Genomic DNA, 17,535 nt, shown 5'->3' with positions numbered 1-17,535 from the left:
AATGTCGAGTGAAGTATACGAATGTACGAATCATTAGACTCTATATAATACTGCGTGTCACGGAAAGCACCTATCTTAATAAGACAACAGACAACAGAAATACGTGCCTCTCATGTATGAAATGTGTGTTTGCATACTCTTACTTTCACCAGAGTAAGCTGCAGTTATACACATATTCGAAAATATTTCTTCGTAGATACGTTGTAGCTTATGGCGCTGAATTAGTGAGATTCACTTGTTTTTACATTGTTATCACAATTTTTCATGTCTCCTGATAAGTTCTGATGCTTTGAACTAAAAAATGTAAGAAGTATTTCGTTAATTAGACAGAAAAATAAATAAAAACAAACATTAATCTTACGGCCTGCTTTGTCGCTGCCAGGCCCTTTAGTGTCGTTCAGACGTCAGATGACAACTCCTTTCACAGCAGTCAGTATCGTGACTGTACGTTAGGCTGTGGTAAAGGGCTGTTTCAAAATCGCTACCACCAACAGAATGTCTCGAAGCTGTCTGCAAACCCGATGGTTGTCGTGATGTGAGAATGTACTGCTGAAAATATGTTCGTTTTACTGTTTAAGCGAAGGAAGAACAGATTTAATCTGACGGTGACCGAGAGGTCTATTGAATTTGAATGGGAAATACGCATTTGTCTGAAGCGATTAATAGAAATTTACTGTAAACCTAAATGACAAAGTTCGGATAGGGTTGTAACCCACGACCTGTCGAGTGCTAATACAGTAACAGAACCACTTCGCCCCCTCATACAGGCCAGCATAACCTTGGTGCTCTCATGATACTTACGATAAAACATTGTCCTATTACGAGGCATTCTTACAGCGTCTTTGCCAATTACTCTGCCAAATATCTTGGTGTAAGTGTAGAAGGTACGAGACTTAATTGAACGTCCACGTGCTGCCGGACGCATCAAGTAATTAAAGCTCCACGAGCTTTCGTCTAACGTCTCATTGGCCATTGTCAGGTGAATGCTGTTGTGCCCTGACGTCACTGATGCTCACGGCATCGCCGTATACGTGCATCCGATGACTCAGCGTGCGATGCGCCCGCTGCAACCACACGAGCGTTAGATCCCACGCCGCCCTGAGCGGCAGGTCGCCGTCTGTGTTAAGGCCGTTGTCCGTGATGTTTATTTCAATGGCTTCTGTAATTACACTGTCGCAAGTGCCGTTAGTGCGAGCCAAGACAAAAGAGCCAAACTTGAGCCGGCGACTGTTTTCTACGGCGGATTTTCCGTGGCATCGTAGACAACACCACCTCTCGTATTCCATCCTGCGTTTCAGCACAGGGTACATTGTCCGACGTATGACTGTCCACAATAAATAGCATTTTTAGGCCTCCTGACACCTCCCGCGCCACGCGCTCTTAGGCGCCTTGTCACGGTCCGTGCGGCTCCCCCGTCAGAGGTTCGAGTCCTCCCTCCATCTGAATGGGGTCCATCGAATCGTAATACTGTCCATTGCATAAAAAATAGGATGAAGTAAGGGTGCGCCTGTAGAGCTAGACTACGTCACTTTCAAAGGAGTGGGTCATCAGACGTAAAGAGGCGCAGCCACAAATGGCACCAGCACATCAACGCTGACCTTAGTATCACGTTAATTATGTCGAAGGTGAGTTGTTAATACGAGACGCACACTGACTAAGATGCACAGTGAGAAGAATGGCGAAGTGCTTCACCGGTTTGTTCGGCTCTTACTACGAGGTGCATTCAAGTTCTAAGGCCTCCGATTTTTTTTCTCCGGACTGGAAAGAGATAGAAAGATGCGCATTGTTTTAAAATGAGGCCGCGTTCATTGTCAATACGTCCCAGAGATGGCAGCACCGTACGGCAGATGGAATTTTACCGCCAGCGGTGAGAATGAGAACTGTTTTAAATACATAAAATGGCGACGTTTTCCTTACTTGAACAGCGTGCAATCATTCGTTTTCTGAATTTGCGTGGTGTGAAACCAATTGAAATTCATCGACAGTTGAAGGAAACATGTGGTGATGGAGTTATGGATGCGTCGAAAGTGCGTTCGTGGGTGCGACAGTTCAATGAAGGCAGAACATCGTGTGACAACAAACCGAAACAACCTCGGGCTCGCACAAGCCGGTTTGACGACATGATCGAGAAAGTGGAGAGAATTGTTTTGGGGGATCGCCGAATAACTGTTGAACAGATCGCCTCCATAGTTGGCATTTCTGTGGGTTCTGTGCATGACGACCTGAAAATGCGAAAAGTGTCATCCAGGTGGGTGCCACGAATGCTGACGGACGACCACATGGCTGCCCGTGTGGCATGTTGCCAAGCAATGTTGACACGCAACGACAGCATGAAAGGGACTTTCTTTTCATCGGTTGTGACAATGGATGAGACGTGGATGCCATTTTTCAATCCAGAAACAAAGCGCCAGCCAGCTCAATGGAAGCACACAGATTCACCGCCACCAAAAAAATTTCGGGTAACCGCCAGTGCTGAAAAAATGATGGTGTCCATGTTCTGGGACAGCGAGGGCGTAATCCTTACCCATTGCGTTCCAAAGGGCACTACGGTAACAGGTGCATCCAACGAAAATGTTTTGAAGAACAAATTCCTTCCTGCACTGCAACAAGAACGTCCGGGAAGGGCTGTGCGTGTGCTGTTTCACCAAGACAACGCACCCGCACATCGAGCTAACGTTACGCAACAGTTTCTTCGTGATAACTTTGAAGTGATTCCTCATGCTCCCTACTCACCTGACCTGGCTCCTAGTGACTTTTGACCTTTTCCAACGATGAAAGACTCTCTCCGTGGCCGCACATTCACCAGCCGTGCTGCTATTGCCTCAGCGATTTTCCAGTGGTCAAAACAGACTCCTAAAGAAGCCTTCGCCGCTGCCATAGAATCATGGCGTCAGCGTTGTGAAAAATGTGTACGTCTGCAGGGCGATTACGTCGAGAAGTAACGCCAGTTTCATCGATTTCGGGTGAGTAGTTAATTAGAAAAAAAAATCGGAGGCCTTAGAACTTGAATGCACCTCGTAGAATGAGTTGGAACGGCGTCCCAACTTTGTGGATTTCTGGTAGAGACTAAATCGTAGATCGTCGCGATGACTGAGAGAGAAGATTACTGATTACGATTTCTTCCAGCGACGAGTGCTTACGAAGCTCAGATGTAATTTTCTTTTATCCTCGATACCTGGCCAAGTGGGAGTCTGTGGTGTATGTCCTCAACAGGCAGCACGCAGGTCTCCATATCGTAGTCAGAGTGTTATATCTTTTCAGAGCAGAAGATGGAAAAATCTATTAAGAACTCCTCAGTCCTACAGACACTAAACACATGTTACAAATAATACAGGATATTTTTCGTTTTTTCGAGTGTAATGAAAGTCTTATTTAGAGAAGACGCGGTTCTTATTATTTTAAAGCATTACCAGTACTCACTATAACAATTGTGTTTCTTTTACAAACTTGTTTGGCGAGATCATGAATAGTTTTCATGTTCGTAATTTACTATTATTACTCACGTGTGTCGGCCGCGGTGGCCGTGCGGTTCTAGGCGATGCAGTCTGGAACCGCGGGACTGCTACGGTCGCAGATTCGAATCCTGCCTCGGGCATTGATGTGTGTGATGTCCTTAGGTTAGTTAGGTTTAAGTAGTTCTAAGTTCTAGGGGACTGATGACCTAAGATGTTAAGTCCCATAGTGCTCAGAGCCATTTGAGCCATACTCACGTGTTTCTGGCTCTTACTTCATTTACTAAGGTTCTTCCACACACAGTTGTTCGATTTATATCACGCTACACTTCACTGATAAACCGCGTAGCTTATCGTTTTCATCTTTTGCCGCATTCACCTCGCATACTTTGTTTTGATAGCGCGGAATGCAGTCGTTTTTTTTGTTTTGCTTTTGTGGCTGTGGCAACCTCTCTTACTGCTGTGTGTTTTTCTCTTTCGATTGGTGTGTGTGTGTATTTTTACTATTTTGGAATATTCCCTTTCAAGAGTTAAGTACGCATGATTTTTGTTGTTCTTTAGTTCTCGCCAAATCCTCTTCATATGCTCGCTGTGTTCTTTCTTGCTTTCTTCTGACCACTTATATCCTGCTCTCTTTCCGTGTGTTTCAGTTTAAGCGTATCTCTTTTACGATGTTTCCAAACTCCTCAATTGCTTATGTTATCTCGTGTGATCCTCACTTCTTTGACCTTTTCTTCTTTTTCAGTAATCCATTTTGTCTTGATTCTGCTAGTTTTCAGTATCTTGAAGATCTGCCTTGTGACCCAGTTCTTGTTCTTCCTGTGTATATGTCCATAAAATTTCATCGTCTTTTTTCTTAAAGTGTCTGTTATTGTTTCTGTCTGTTTATAGATCTCTATTGACGGTCTCTTTGCCCAGTTTCCTCCACAAAAACCTGGCCCAAATATTTTCCTGATAATTTTCCTTTCTTTTCATTCTACCTTATTTTTACTTGCATGACTCAAAGAACAGACTTCGTCGACAATCTACAGCCATGCGAAATAATTCATATTTATCGCTGACTGCGAATTCTTTGAGGTCTGCGGTATTAGGTGTGGATGTGCTACATATTAGTGCCACATGTAGTGGACTGTGTACAGAATGATGTAGACAATGTGACGTATGATGGTTTCGGTCGATCTCGGAAGAGTGCACAGATAGCCAAAGTGGGCAGTCTGCCTCCAGCAATGGAGCAGCATGGACGTCCTGACTATTTCCATGCTTCAATAACGTACATGTGTTGTTGTTGCGTACCTCAGCCATCTTTGTGTACTAAACTTACATAGAAGAAGAATGAGTGACCCATACCTAAAATCGACACTGCAGTTTAGTTTCTCGAATGAGTATGCAAGACCAAAGGCAACAGAAAGCGATCAGTTCTTATGACTGACTATGATGATTTTGTTGGCGTGCATCTTTCAGTTGTGAACAGTATCACATATGTGAAGGTGGTTAACAACAAGACTTGCATCAATATTCTCAACACGATGCTAGACGGCCTTAAATTATGAAACTGTGACAGATGTATAAGTAATGTGCAGGTGGAACATTTGGGGCTCAAAGAGAGGACTACCATTTGAGATTCAACCAACGTGGTGCCTACTGGGTGATTAACCATAGGACCGAAAAATGGAAGCACTTCACCACATACCCAGACCTCAACAGGTTGTGACAGATCCACATCGAATTTTCAAAACGTCCCATCCTATCTGTACACCGGCGACTGTAATTCCATCACCACCCATAGTAGTCAACCAAAGACGTGCCCAGGATGTGGCCAAGCAGGACATGTCTGTTCAAGTTGCGTGCAGTGTCAAATTACACAACCACCATAAGTGGAGAAGCAGGTGACGACCATTCCGATAGGCCCTGCAAGTTGCCCACCACCCGCCAGCTGTGCTGCCATCTTTCACAGGACTGTCATCGCCTCTGGAGCAGCATGATGATGCAGAAAAAACAAAGACACCAACTGGGCCCTCTCTGGCTATGCCTTCTTCGCAAGATGGTGTGAAGACAAAGATGATGGGGTGGAAACCACCTACACGGTTGTGCCAGTGCGAACTGACTTCTTTGACCCAACGGGCATCAGCTTCACGTATCTTCGACACCAATGCCCACGTGTGCAAACAAAGGTTACCGAAGCAGTGGAACAAACATCGGCTGGCTAAATCGGACATTAACAAGGTGCTATCTCAGGAAGAAAATGATTTCTCTGGCAGCGATTTTTACCCACAGGACGAAACAGTCACGGAACCACCAGTCTGGCCCCAACCAGGGGCAGCATCGGTGATGCTCATGCGCAGGGACATGCCTGTGGATGTATAGGTCAAAAGCCAGAACCAAACCATGACTCCATGGCAGATGCAACCCTGACCACTAGAGACACAATGCCGCAACGAAACGACCAGTGTCCCAGCGCTCTATTGTGGCCTGACGATATGAATGAATGGATGCTGCTGCGCCGCTCTGTGAATCATAAATGATGATGGATTTTGGTGGGTGGCCTATGGCAGGGCTGTTTCGAGTCCCTGGCCCCTTGCTATCCTCACGGAAGCCTCTAATATCGCCATTCCCAACAAGCCCGTGAGATAGGCACTATTAATATGAACACCATCAGTACACAGGTTAAGCTCCAAACGCTCCACAACATGTTGAGGATGGCCCGCATCGATGTGGCCCTCCTGCTGGAAGGTCGTCTTGAATTGCTTCCATCCTCGTACTTATTAGTATGATATCTACCATACGCCATGCGTGGATAATGGCTATCGGATAGTCATGCTCCTAACGAACATAGCAAGATGGATGATGTGATCTACATTCTATTTGTTTGGGGCCTCATCATCATTTTTGGGGCATCTGGGTCATCAATGTTTATTCGCCCTGTAGTAGTTATAGAAAAACAGAATGGCAGCAGTTTTATATGGAAGAGGTAGCGCCATTTTCGCTACGACCAAATCATACTCAGAGGTGACTTCAACTGCGGGCTGTCCCTGAAAAGCTAAATTCCATGCTTCACCACAAGTCCAGAACTGAACCAGTTGGTAAACGAACTGCACCTTGTAGATGTGATGCATAAACAGCGACTGGCAAGTATTCACTTATGTCACCAGCCACTCTGTGACTCACCTTGACTGTGTCTGTCTCCCCACTACTTAGGCAGTAACGCCCGATGCGGAGCTGTGGACTACGGCATTCTCCAACGATGTCTCTTATCTCTGCGCATTATGCTCACCTTGTCAGAAGGTCGACGCCTGACGGCCCAAAAGAAAGTTGCAGATGCCTTTGTGGAACACTACCGGTGGTTGTATGAAACAGGTTCGCAAAACCTCAGCGACAGGTGATATTCTCGAATCACTCACTGGGCTCCTCGATGGAGATGCTGTGGCGAATCAGACAGATCTGATCATGATGGATGACATAGTTGACACTCTTCTCGAAGTGGCTGCCAACAATTCACCAGGCCAAGATGCTTTCTTATTAGAGTTCTATCATGCATTCGAAGATGTTACGGCTCCTTGCCGGGTAACGGCGTACTAGGAACTGATGGCCCGCCGTCATTCCCCTACCACATGGATTCATTGAAGGCCTTCTTTCCTGGCCTGCAAGTGTCGAACATTATTGGCCTCTCACTATGCTTAACAGTGACTTTCAAATTTTTACCCAGTTTCTAGCTGGTCGCATTTGGTGTGTCCCACCCGAAATTGCCTCCTTGGACCAAACGTGCTTGGGTGGTGGCAGTAATGTAGATTATAGGGACATCATGGTTCTGTGTGAAACTCGTCACGTGAGCAGAGCATTGATGTCCGTGGACTTTGATCGCCAGAAACTTTACATAGGGTGAATCATGACTATTACCTGGAGGTGGTGTTGCGATGGATGGCCTTCGCCCCACCGCCCCCCCCCCCCCCTCAGATTTCATTTACACTGACATGCACCTACCCCAAGGTGCCACAATGAACATGCGGTAGACTTGATTACCATCTCCCAGTCGATACGGTAGAGATGCCCACTATCAGTGATTTTATTATGCCATTGCCCTCAAAAATGGTTGAAATGCCCCTGAGCACTATAGGACTTAACATCTGAGGACATCAGTCCCCTAGAATTTAGAACTACTTAAACCTAAGCAACCTAAGGACATCACACACATCCATACCCGAGGCAGGATTCGAACCTGCGACTGTAGCGGTCGCGCGGTTCCAGACTGAAGCGCCTAGAACCGCTCTTCCACTGCGGCCATTGCCCTTCAACCACTGTTCACTGATTCAAAGGTTTTATTATGTCAGCCTTCACCTGAAAAGTCTAGAATACCCCATCTGGTCACTATTTTACCAATGCCAGAGACAATGGCGAACATTTTGGTGGTGGTCTTTGGTTACTTTGTCAATGCGGATCTGATTATGAAAGTACGATATGATACACTCACCTTACCCACTAGCGACGGCAGCCTAGGCCTCGTCGATTTCCAAGTCAGAATGGCGGCCCTGTATGTCAACATGATGGTAAAGTTGTGGACCCGACTTCGGCAAATATTAACAGGCACCCTGATCAAACAGCTGACTCCCCCCTCCCATTTCGTCATCATTTTCCGACGTTGACTACAGTTGCATACATGCTGATCTCCATGTACCAAGGCCCCTACGGGGCGTGGTGTTTACCGCACGATGATGTGGGAACATGACAGGACTGAGATGGAACTGTCAACCTATGATAGCTAGGTCTGTGGTCTGACGGTCAGTACACCAACCCGTCCTCGACTACTATGCCCAGACGACCTGGTATATGCTGGTCAACCAAACACATATGATTTTTCAGTGGCTCCATGGCATTAATACAGCCGACTCTCCACTCTGTTGATGGTGTCGTCTGACGCATATGGATGTACATCGCCTGCAGAGCGGATCTTCTGTGGAGGTGTCGCAGTTGACAGGAAATACACTTGTCCTTCTTCTTTGCATGACCCTACATGCACTGCCCCCACAGGCACTTTTGTTCCTGGAGGAGACTTTTTCCCTGGTACTGAGAGTAATGACGTGACAGGTATCAAATGGAAGTCATTATCTCATCTATGACAAGAACATTCTTGATTTTTGGTCTTTTCTACAGGAATGTTTTACTCGTCTTCAACACCACCTGTGCAATCGACAATACTATGCCATTTTTTGGGCAATGTTCTCTTGAACGCTCCCCAAGGTTGGGGACATAAATGGAAACTTCATAATGAATGTCTAATTCTCAGTACAGGACCAGTGTCGAGGACATACGGCATTTTTCTTCGAGAAGGCGTGCCCAGATCTCTCCTGCAGGACGGGGATCAACTTGTTAATAACCGCAAACAGCCGTGGGTGTGAGGCCTTTTTTGTTTTTTCCGTTGGGAGAACGGTCTTTTATTATTTTCCATTACTGTACATTGTGTTGTTGTTTTCTTGCCACAACGAACCAGTTGTAAAAAAAAGTTTATATGTTCCCCTCCTTACCTGAAAAAAAAGTGTGGTTGAGGCAACTGCTTGAGATAAGCGGGAAATGCAGGTTTGAGTCCTGGTCCAACACACACAATTTCAAATGTGTGTGAAATCTTATGAGACCTAACTGCTAAGGTCATCAGTCCCTAAGCTTACACACTACTTAACCTAAATTATCCTAACGACAAACACACACACCCATGCCCGAGGGAGGACTCGAACCTCCGCCGGGACCAGCCGCACAGGCCATGACTGCAACGCCATAGACCGCTCGGCTAATCCCGCGCGGCACACGCAATTTCATACGTCACTGATAGGTCGTAAGCCTATACGGACTAGAGCTGATGTCAAAGAATTTTAACTCAGAGAATAAATTTCGAATTCTATTTTTCTTTGATCATCAATCACGGCAGCGTATAGTGCTTCCGACAGAAATGCTGTGGTGTAATGCCTTGACTTTGCTGTGACGGAGATACTTTTTTTACTGTAGTAACTCCACGCGAGCTTATTTGCTTTATACTTTTGAGATTATTTTTTTATTGGATATTGTCACGAAACCTCATGATCTCTCCGAGATATCTGAAGTGCGCAACTTGTGGCACCTCGCGGTACCGAGATGATCCGCAGATCTCGTTTCCATCTACTGAGCGTCCTCGCAGGAGGCTTGGAGGCCAGTTTTCTGTGAAATTTCGTGAAGGCTCTCCAGGGTAAGTTTGGTTTCTCCGCTACTGTAAACACAGTGACGTCGTCTGCAAAAGCCAGAGACTTCATGTTCATTCTCCGCTCTTTTTTTAATTACGAGCTGGATTCCCTTTATTTCCTTTTCCCATGTAATCAAAACTTTCCGCAGAATTACGTAGGTTTGTAAACAGTGAACGTACGAAGCTCAAGTACAGAGTTCTCTAGAAAAATAGGCAACGCAGCTGCACAGGAGCGCAGGTGTGCAACAGCGGTCCCAGTTGCTTCTTGCTACTCCACGAAAAGCGTTGCAATCAGTGATAAATATTTCGACATAGTTTCCTGGGAGCAGCTCAGATAGGCGGCAAAACTGTGGCGTGATAACTGAGTGAAGCCCTTGAAACCTGTCGCAATTGCAAAATTAAAGTTTAGTAGCTGGTTTACGTTGTGTTTATTCATTGCTGTTTCAATCATGCAGTGACGCAAGCAGCGTACAAAACACGTGTATGTGTAAAGTTAAATGTACTTTACACGGAAATCGCTCTCGAACGCTTCGACATTTTTTACTTTTTTTAATACTATGTTTAACGCCTTAGTTCTCTGCTAACGTCAGCTGGCAGAGGCCGATATGAATAAGAAGCGGTCCATCAGTCTACTAGAAATGTCGTGCAACCCCTGAGCTAGGCCTTAAGCCCGTCTCACACGGAGCAAGGTTCGCCGCAAGTTTGCGAGATGGCGTGCATGCTCGCCGGCTTGCAGGGAAGGGAGCCGGCTATCTTCCATGTCGAAGCTCTCCCACGGTGCAAGATCGGCAGCTAGTTGTGTTGTGATCGGCTGCATGTTGTATCGAACGAAGATGGCTGCTTCAGGTACAGATGTTCAGAGCAAACTGCCGTTATTAGCTGTTTTGGTGCTAAACGATGCAGAAATGCATGCTAATGAGAGAAGAAGAAAGAAAGAATTGACGAAAAACTGTATTAAGAGGAGAAACGCTGGAAAAGGTGTGCTCTCCATGCTTCATAAAGAGTTGAGGTTAGTTCGCATATCACCTACTTTTGTTTGAAAAGTATCACCATTTCATTAGTTTGACTTTATAAAATACCAATAATGACTGTTATATACGACTTTATTTTCTAGGATAGAAGATCGTACAAAATCAAGAGCACTATGGGACTCAACTGCTGAGGTCATTAGTCCCCTAGAACTTAGAACTAGTGAAACCTAACTAACCTAAGGACATGACGAACATCCACGCCCGAGGCAGGATTCGAACCTGCGACCGTAGCGGTCTTGCGGTTCCAGACTGCAGCGCCTTTAACCGCACGGCCACTTCGGCCGGCTAAGATCGTACATCCTTTGCAAATTTTATACGTATGGATATGGTCGAAGAAGACACACGTCGCCGGCCGAAGTGGCCGTGCGGTTAAAGGCGCTGCAGTCTGGAACCGCAAGACCGCTACGGTCGCAGGTTCGAATCCTGCCTCGGGCATGGATGTTTGTGATGTCCTTAGGTTAGTTAGGTTTAACTAGTTCTAAGTTCTAGGGGACTAATGACCTCAGAAGTTGAGTCCCATAGTGCTCAGAGCCATTTGAACCATCTGAAGACACACGTCACTTGCAACTCTTCCGAGTGCTTCTGCACGCAAGTGTTTATTACAATAGTTTGCGCTTTTCATGACGTACGGATACTGTTCTTCCCTATAAGTACATATCAATGCTTCAATCGCTTCCTTGGACCACTGCGGTGCCATTATTTAATAATTATACGAACTTTCTACCGCACCTCACAACAGCAGAAAAGCGACTATCAACAAAGGCTTCCCGCCCAAGCTTTCCGCGACTGACGTCACAAACGAAACGTCTCATGATTGGCAAACGCAGGTTGCACGAAGGGAACCTTACAAGAAAAATAGCCCCGGACCTATCCTGGAAATCTTACAAGGTTCCCAGCAAGGTAGCCCGCTAGCAGACGACGGAGCCCGCAAGGCACCCATCGCGCGAGCCAGCTAGTGATGGGGAGCTCGTGAATGAGTCGTTCAAATGAACGCTTCACTCCAGTGAAGTGTGAACTAACCACTCAATTTCAATGAACTGGTACTTCAAACTCTCCACAGATAGCACACTCCACACTTTTTTTGTAGTTCGTTCACTCACTCTCTTCCCCTCACCCTCTCCCACCAGATTGGCGCTACGTCACTCATTCTCCCTTCACTTCAGTCCTCCATCTACTGCCTGTCGACGAATCGCGCGGTGAAATACACTGACAACAACAGTTGCACTTTGCTTTCCCATCACCTAAATCAGCGAAGAAACCCCAAATTTCACTACTTCTACGCGATCGCGAGTTGCTAGCCATTGTATAAGCGTGAACAGACACAAAAATTGCTTTCCGAATAAAGTAAAGAGGGATTTTACCTGAAATCGTACCAATGACTACAGGTGACAGTTTACGTTTTGAATTTAGAGGGTTATTATTCTCAACAAAAATAAAATCTACAGGAAAACTTCTGAATAATTACTTAACGTAGGTATATAGACTTTGTGACAGTGGTAAACATACTCATTCTATTTTGAATTAAATTTTAAAAGGAACATAAAATTGGACTGAATTTCGTTAGTAGCCCTAGTTTTCAGTCCATAAATACAACAAATAAGGTTTCACTTGGCAGATGAGGACTCTTTTTGGCGCTTCATGAGAAAATGTCGAGCAAGATTAAACGTAATACCTTCTTTATATGTGACAGGCTTCTCTATTTATCTTTCCTTTGTCCCCTTTGACCATGCTGTATTTAAGTTAACTCAGACGCTGTAAGACGCAAAACGTTGCGTGGACGTTACTTCATAGTTCGGCCATCTGTTGGTAAAATTATGAAGTATTACGAAGCTTTATTGTACGAGCGAGGCGAAGCGAGCGTAGCCGCGGCTGAGCGGCGAACTGGACAACTTCGCCAGGCTTCCGTACTTCATGAATGAACTACTTCATTTGAACGCTTCACGGCAAAGAGTGAAATGAATGAAGTACTTCACGGGAATGAACGAGTTCGACCCATCTCTACTTACAGCGAATCTTGCTCCGTGTGAGACGGGCTTTAGCGTGCGCCAGCTGGCGGTCCGCAGGGTGCAATGGCCGACCCACCCGTGTCCGCTTTATTGCCGCCGAAATAACGGCCGGCCAAAACACGGCGGGTGAGTGGGTGTGTGCCGTACCTTCTCAGCTGGGGATTTGTCACTTTTCATGCTGGGTTCACGCTGCCACCTCTCTGCTCGCGGGCGAAGCTTGCCGATGATAAATCAAGCCCACTGAGTCTTATTAGCCCGTTTAACCTGCACCATCGCTGCTTACCCCGCTGCTCGCTTCGATCCACGCCAGGCGATGATGTTGTAGCTATAATACGATTGAAATTGCTTGGTAGTTGACAATTCACGCGCTGGAGCTGGTTTCCTTCCATCAGAGCAGTCAACTCGACGGCGATATAGTTCGCCGTTACCAAACTGACACTGCAACTTCTAATTCCTAGGGTGGCATTCTTTATCGATGTGTTTTGATCCCGAGTCATGTGTCTGGCACTTTTCTGTCGTATTTCACCACACATGATAACTACACCAAGAACGGCACACACACACACACACACACACACACACACACACACACTTACACACACGCACGCACAACCATGCTAATGAAATACACACGTTCCATACACAGCACTAACCAAACTCTGCTGGATACTTCCACTCAAGGCGCTGTCCAGCGTCATATATACAGTTACCATATTCACAGAGATCGTCTGCTCACATCATCACCAATGATGGCAGGCATATCGAACATGTCATAACCTAAATCTGAATATCTGTAGTGACGTTTGCATGTTGAATAAAGTGTGTGCACACCGTAGTCTGTAACTAATTTACGTTTTTTTTTCATACAGTTCTATAGTTGTCGCCCTGTATTTGCTTCGTGCAGCGCGGAGGCGTCGCACAATGGATAGCGTATTAAGGTGAAGTCTGAAAGATCGTAGCTTCGCATCTCTGTGTATGCAACATATTTTTTTAATTTGTAAATGTAACCAAAAGATTTTGATTTATTTTTACTCATTTAATTGGTTTAAATGTAATTTTTTTAATTTCTGATTCTGTGCCGCGTCATTTTTCATTTTGTATTGATTTTTTTTATTTGTTCTTAGTCTTCTGCCTGTGTCGCCTGTAATCTTCAAGGGAGTGCTAACCAGGACTGTTCATCGGCTGGTAACGCGTCAGCTCTATCTAGTGTGGGGATAGTTTCAGGTAACCAATGGCAGCGCGAAGTGTCCGCCACGATAGCTGAGCGGTCAGCGTGACCGATTGCCGTCCTGCGGACCCGGGTTCGATTCCAAGCTGGATCGGGGTTTTTCTCCGCTCAGGGAGTGGGTGTTGTGCTGTCTTCATGATCGTCTCATCCCCATCCTGCACCCAGGTCGCCCAATGTGGCATCGAATGTAATAAGACCTTCGCTAAGGCGTCCGGACCTGCCCCGCAAGGGGCCTCCCGGCCATTGTCGCCTAACGGTCATTTCCATTCCCTTCCAGCACGAAATTACAGTTTGGCTTTTAGCGCTGAATCCTGAGTTTTCTCTTTCTTGAGTTTGCTCGTAAAAGTTAGCTTTAATCGCCGTGAACGAAGCGACAGTGATTTTAGTTCCCAACCAGAGTGTTAACTGGCATTTCCTCGGATTTATCGCACATCTGGATGTTGTTGTTAGAGCTGCAGGACGCGTCGTCTGCCGCAGCTCAGCCACTGGTCACTTAACATCAGCAGTCGGCGGAGCATCTCGCATTCCCGACACACCCCTCTGCAACCCCTTCCAACGCTGCTCCGCGTTACACATGAGCAGCATATGTGAAGCGACCCTCCGTGCACGTGTGTCGCCTGTAAGTGAGCAGTGGCCGGCAGCCGAAGTGGCGACGGCGAAGTCGCAAGTGAAAGATGTCAGGTGTCAAGTAATTTTAACTGGACCGTGCATCATCCGCTGAGGCAAACTACACAGCGGTAGCGTCCAACTAACACCACTCCCATTCCGAGATTTGCTCCTGCTTCCTAAACAGTTACGTAGGTTGACTGAGCCACTGAATGAACTGTTATCTGTAGAATTGATTATCTTCAAATATTACAACTTTAAATAACGAACGAGTTTTATATTTAAATTTGTTTCATATCAAATAAATATTCTTTATTGCTTCTTCTTGAGAATTTGAATGAGTAGTTTATGTTAATTTCATTTTTTATGTTAAGTTTCCTAAACTTTATTAAAAGAAATACAAATATTTATCGCTAAAGAGTTGCAATTTATGGTAAAATGTCTTTGAGAGCCAAGAATGGACTCAATATGGATTACAACCCCTCGAACTTCCTGTGTTTCTATCTTCATATCCCAATTGTGAAAAAAATGTGAACTGTGTTATACAAGATTTCAAATCCTATCGCGTTAGCTGATATACATTTCGTTCCTATAGAAATACTTAATGTATGTAGCCTTATATTACTGCTACTATATATACAGTTATCATTTTGTAGAAATCGTTGTACATACTACATACAGTTATTCGTTCATCTGTAGCAGATGCGACCCGAAAACCGGTTTTTGTGAATAAAACATTTCTAATGGAGCCCATCATGTATAGAAGACGTCGTCTAATGAACTTCACTAACTATTATGGCGGATAACTGCAGACATAGTCCACATCAGAGCGAGCTTGTGTCCAAGAAGTAAATTTTATTGCAGGTGTCCGCTGATACACCCGCATGTGCAGATCTCTGATTACGAGGGCTATTTGGTAAGTAAGATCCGATGGGGTGCGAAATGGAAACAACAATGAAAATCAGATGAAGCTTAGCACACATGTGTTGGCCAGTGTCTCTAGTATGGTCGTCGATCGCATCACGTCGATCTTTACAGTCCTGAGTGCAAGTGAGCACGTGAAGATGCCTAGCGCAATACTCTCTCCCTGCAAGTAGGAGGGCCTGGTGTGAGATATCGCCTGAGGTCATGCAGCCCACATAACGTAACTGTCATACGTTTCCTTCCGCATGACAATTCCCAGCCGCACTCTGAAGGGGCAATGAAGGTGCTCCTGCAGCGTTTTCGATGGGAAGTAATTGATCATCCTGAATGTTGTTGTGGTCTTCAGTCCAGAGACTGGTTTGATGCAAGCTTCTTCATCTCGCAGTGCTTACTGCAACCTACATCCTTCTGAATCTGCTTAGTGTATTCATCTCTTGGTCTCCCTCTACGATTTTTACCCTCCACGCTGCCCTCCAATATTAAATTGGTGATCCCTTGATACCTCAGAATATGTCCTACCAACCGATCCCTTCTTTTAGTCAAATTGTGCCACAAACTTCTCTTCTCCCCAATCGTATTCAATACCTCCTCATTAGTTATATTGTCTACCCATCTAATCTTCAGCATTCTTCTGTAGCACCACATTTCGAAAGCTTCTATTCTCTTCTTGTCCAAACTATTTATCGTCCACGTTTCACTTCCATAGATGGCTACACTCCATACAAATACTTTCAGAAAAGACTTCCACCCACGTAAATCTATACTCGATGTTAACAAATTTCTCTTCTTCAGAAACGCTTTCCTTGCCATTGCAAGTCTACATTTCATATCCTCTCTACTTCGAGCATCATCAGTTGTTTTGCTCCCCAAATAGCAAAACTCGTTTACTACTTTAAGCGTCTCATTTCCTAATCTAATTCCCTCAGCATCACCCAATTTAATTCGACTACATTCCATTATCCTCGTTTTGCTTTTGTTGGCTCTGAGCACTATGCGACTTAACTTCTGAGGTCATCAGTCGCCTAGAACTTAGAACTAATTAAACCTAACTAACCTAAGGACATCACACACATCCATGCCCGAGGGAGGATTCGAACCTGCGCCCGTAGTGGTCCTTTCAAGACGCTGTCCATTCCGTTCAGCTGCTCTTCCAGGTCCTTTGCTGTCTCTGACAGAATTATAATGTCATCTGCGAACCTCAGAAGTTTTAACTTCTTCTCCATGGATTTTAATCATCCACAATAGAGCCCGTAATTTACTCTCCCTGGGTTTCATCTCTGCTCACATGAACCGCTAGCTATGAAGACAACGTTCCGGCTAAGACAATGAGCTGCTGACCGGCGTAGAGAATTGGTAGGAAGCACAGACGGTTTGCTTCTATGACGAGGGTATTGGAAAGTTGGTACAACGCTACCACAAATGTCTAAATCGGAGCGGCGACTATGTACAGAAGTAGCTGGAAGTTGTAGCTAACTTTTGCAAATAAAACGTTTTTGATCTTCACAGTGGTTTCCATTTTTCGGCCGATCGGACCTTACTTTCCGAGTAGGCCTCGTATGGAACCAGCTTCTCAGTAATCGTACGACTGTCTCTCTCTGTCTCTGTCTGCAGACTTGCGGACTGCGTTCGGGCTGCTGGACCGGAACCGCGACGGCCGCGTGACGGCCAGCGAGCTGCAGTTCATGCTGACCAACCTGGGCATCACCGTCAGCGACGACATCATCGAGCAGCTGGTCAAGGACGCCGGACGGTCCGGTGAGCGCGCGGGTCCGCCGCGCCAAAGCCGCGCGCTGGCTGCTCTGCACTGGCGCTGCTGCTGGCAAAACATCGATACGTAGAGATTTTTACAGGAAAATCATCGATAAACATCAGCGACATTCTGTTTCCCTATACGTCGATATATCGATGTCTAAATGTCAATACCGGATGCCGATATTTTTATGTTATATTACTTTTTCCCGAATTTCGGTAAATATTTGAAATTATTCTTTTGGAATTGCAGTAGAACATAATTTTACTTTCCCTGTGTGAAGGAGTCTTACTACTTTTTGAAGCTTTCATCATATCTAGTCTTTCTCTTTGACTG

The 17,535-nt window shown here is 45.5% G+C and overlaps 1 protein-coding gene across 3 annotated transcripts in view; it reads left to right on the top strand.

Annotated features, from left to right (window-relative positions):
• LOC126461146 (calcium-binding protein E63-1) overlaps positions 1-17,535 on the top strand; it is a 577,618-nt gene that overhangs the window by 436,484 nt on the left and 123,599 nt on the right. For all 3 annotated transcript variants that reach the window (XM_050095973.1, XM_050095974.1, XM_050095975.1), the window contains one exon: positions 17,061-17,204. In XM_050095973.1, coding sequence (XP_049951930.1) covers positions 17,061-17,204 — 144 coding nt within the window. The remainder of the gene's footprint in view (positions 1-17,060; positions 17,205-17,535) is intronic.

The sequence above is a fragment of the Schistocerca serialis genome, chromosome 1 (assembly GCF_023864345.2).
Source record: "Schistocerca serialis cubense isolate TAMUIC-IGC-003099 chromosome 1, iqSchSeri2.2, whole genome shotgun sequence".
Taxonomy (NCBI): domain Eukaryota; kingdom Metazoa; phylum Arthropoda; class Insecta; order Orthoptera; family Acrididae; genus Schistocerca; species Schistocerca serialis.
The sequence above is the reverse complement of the archived record's forward strand: the minus strand, read 5'-3'. Positions and strand labels throughout refer to the sequence as shown.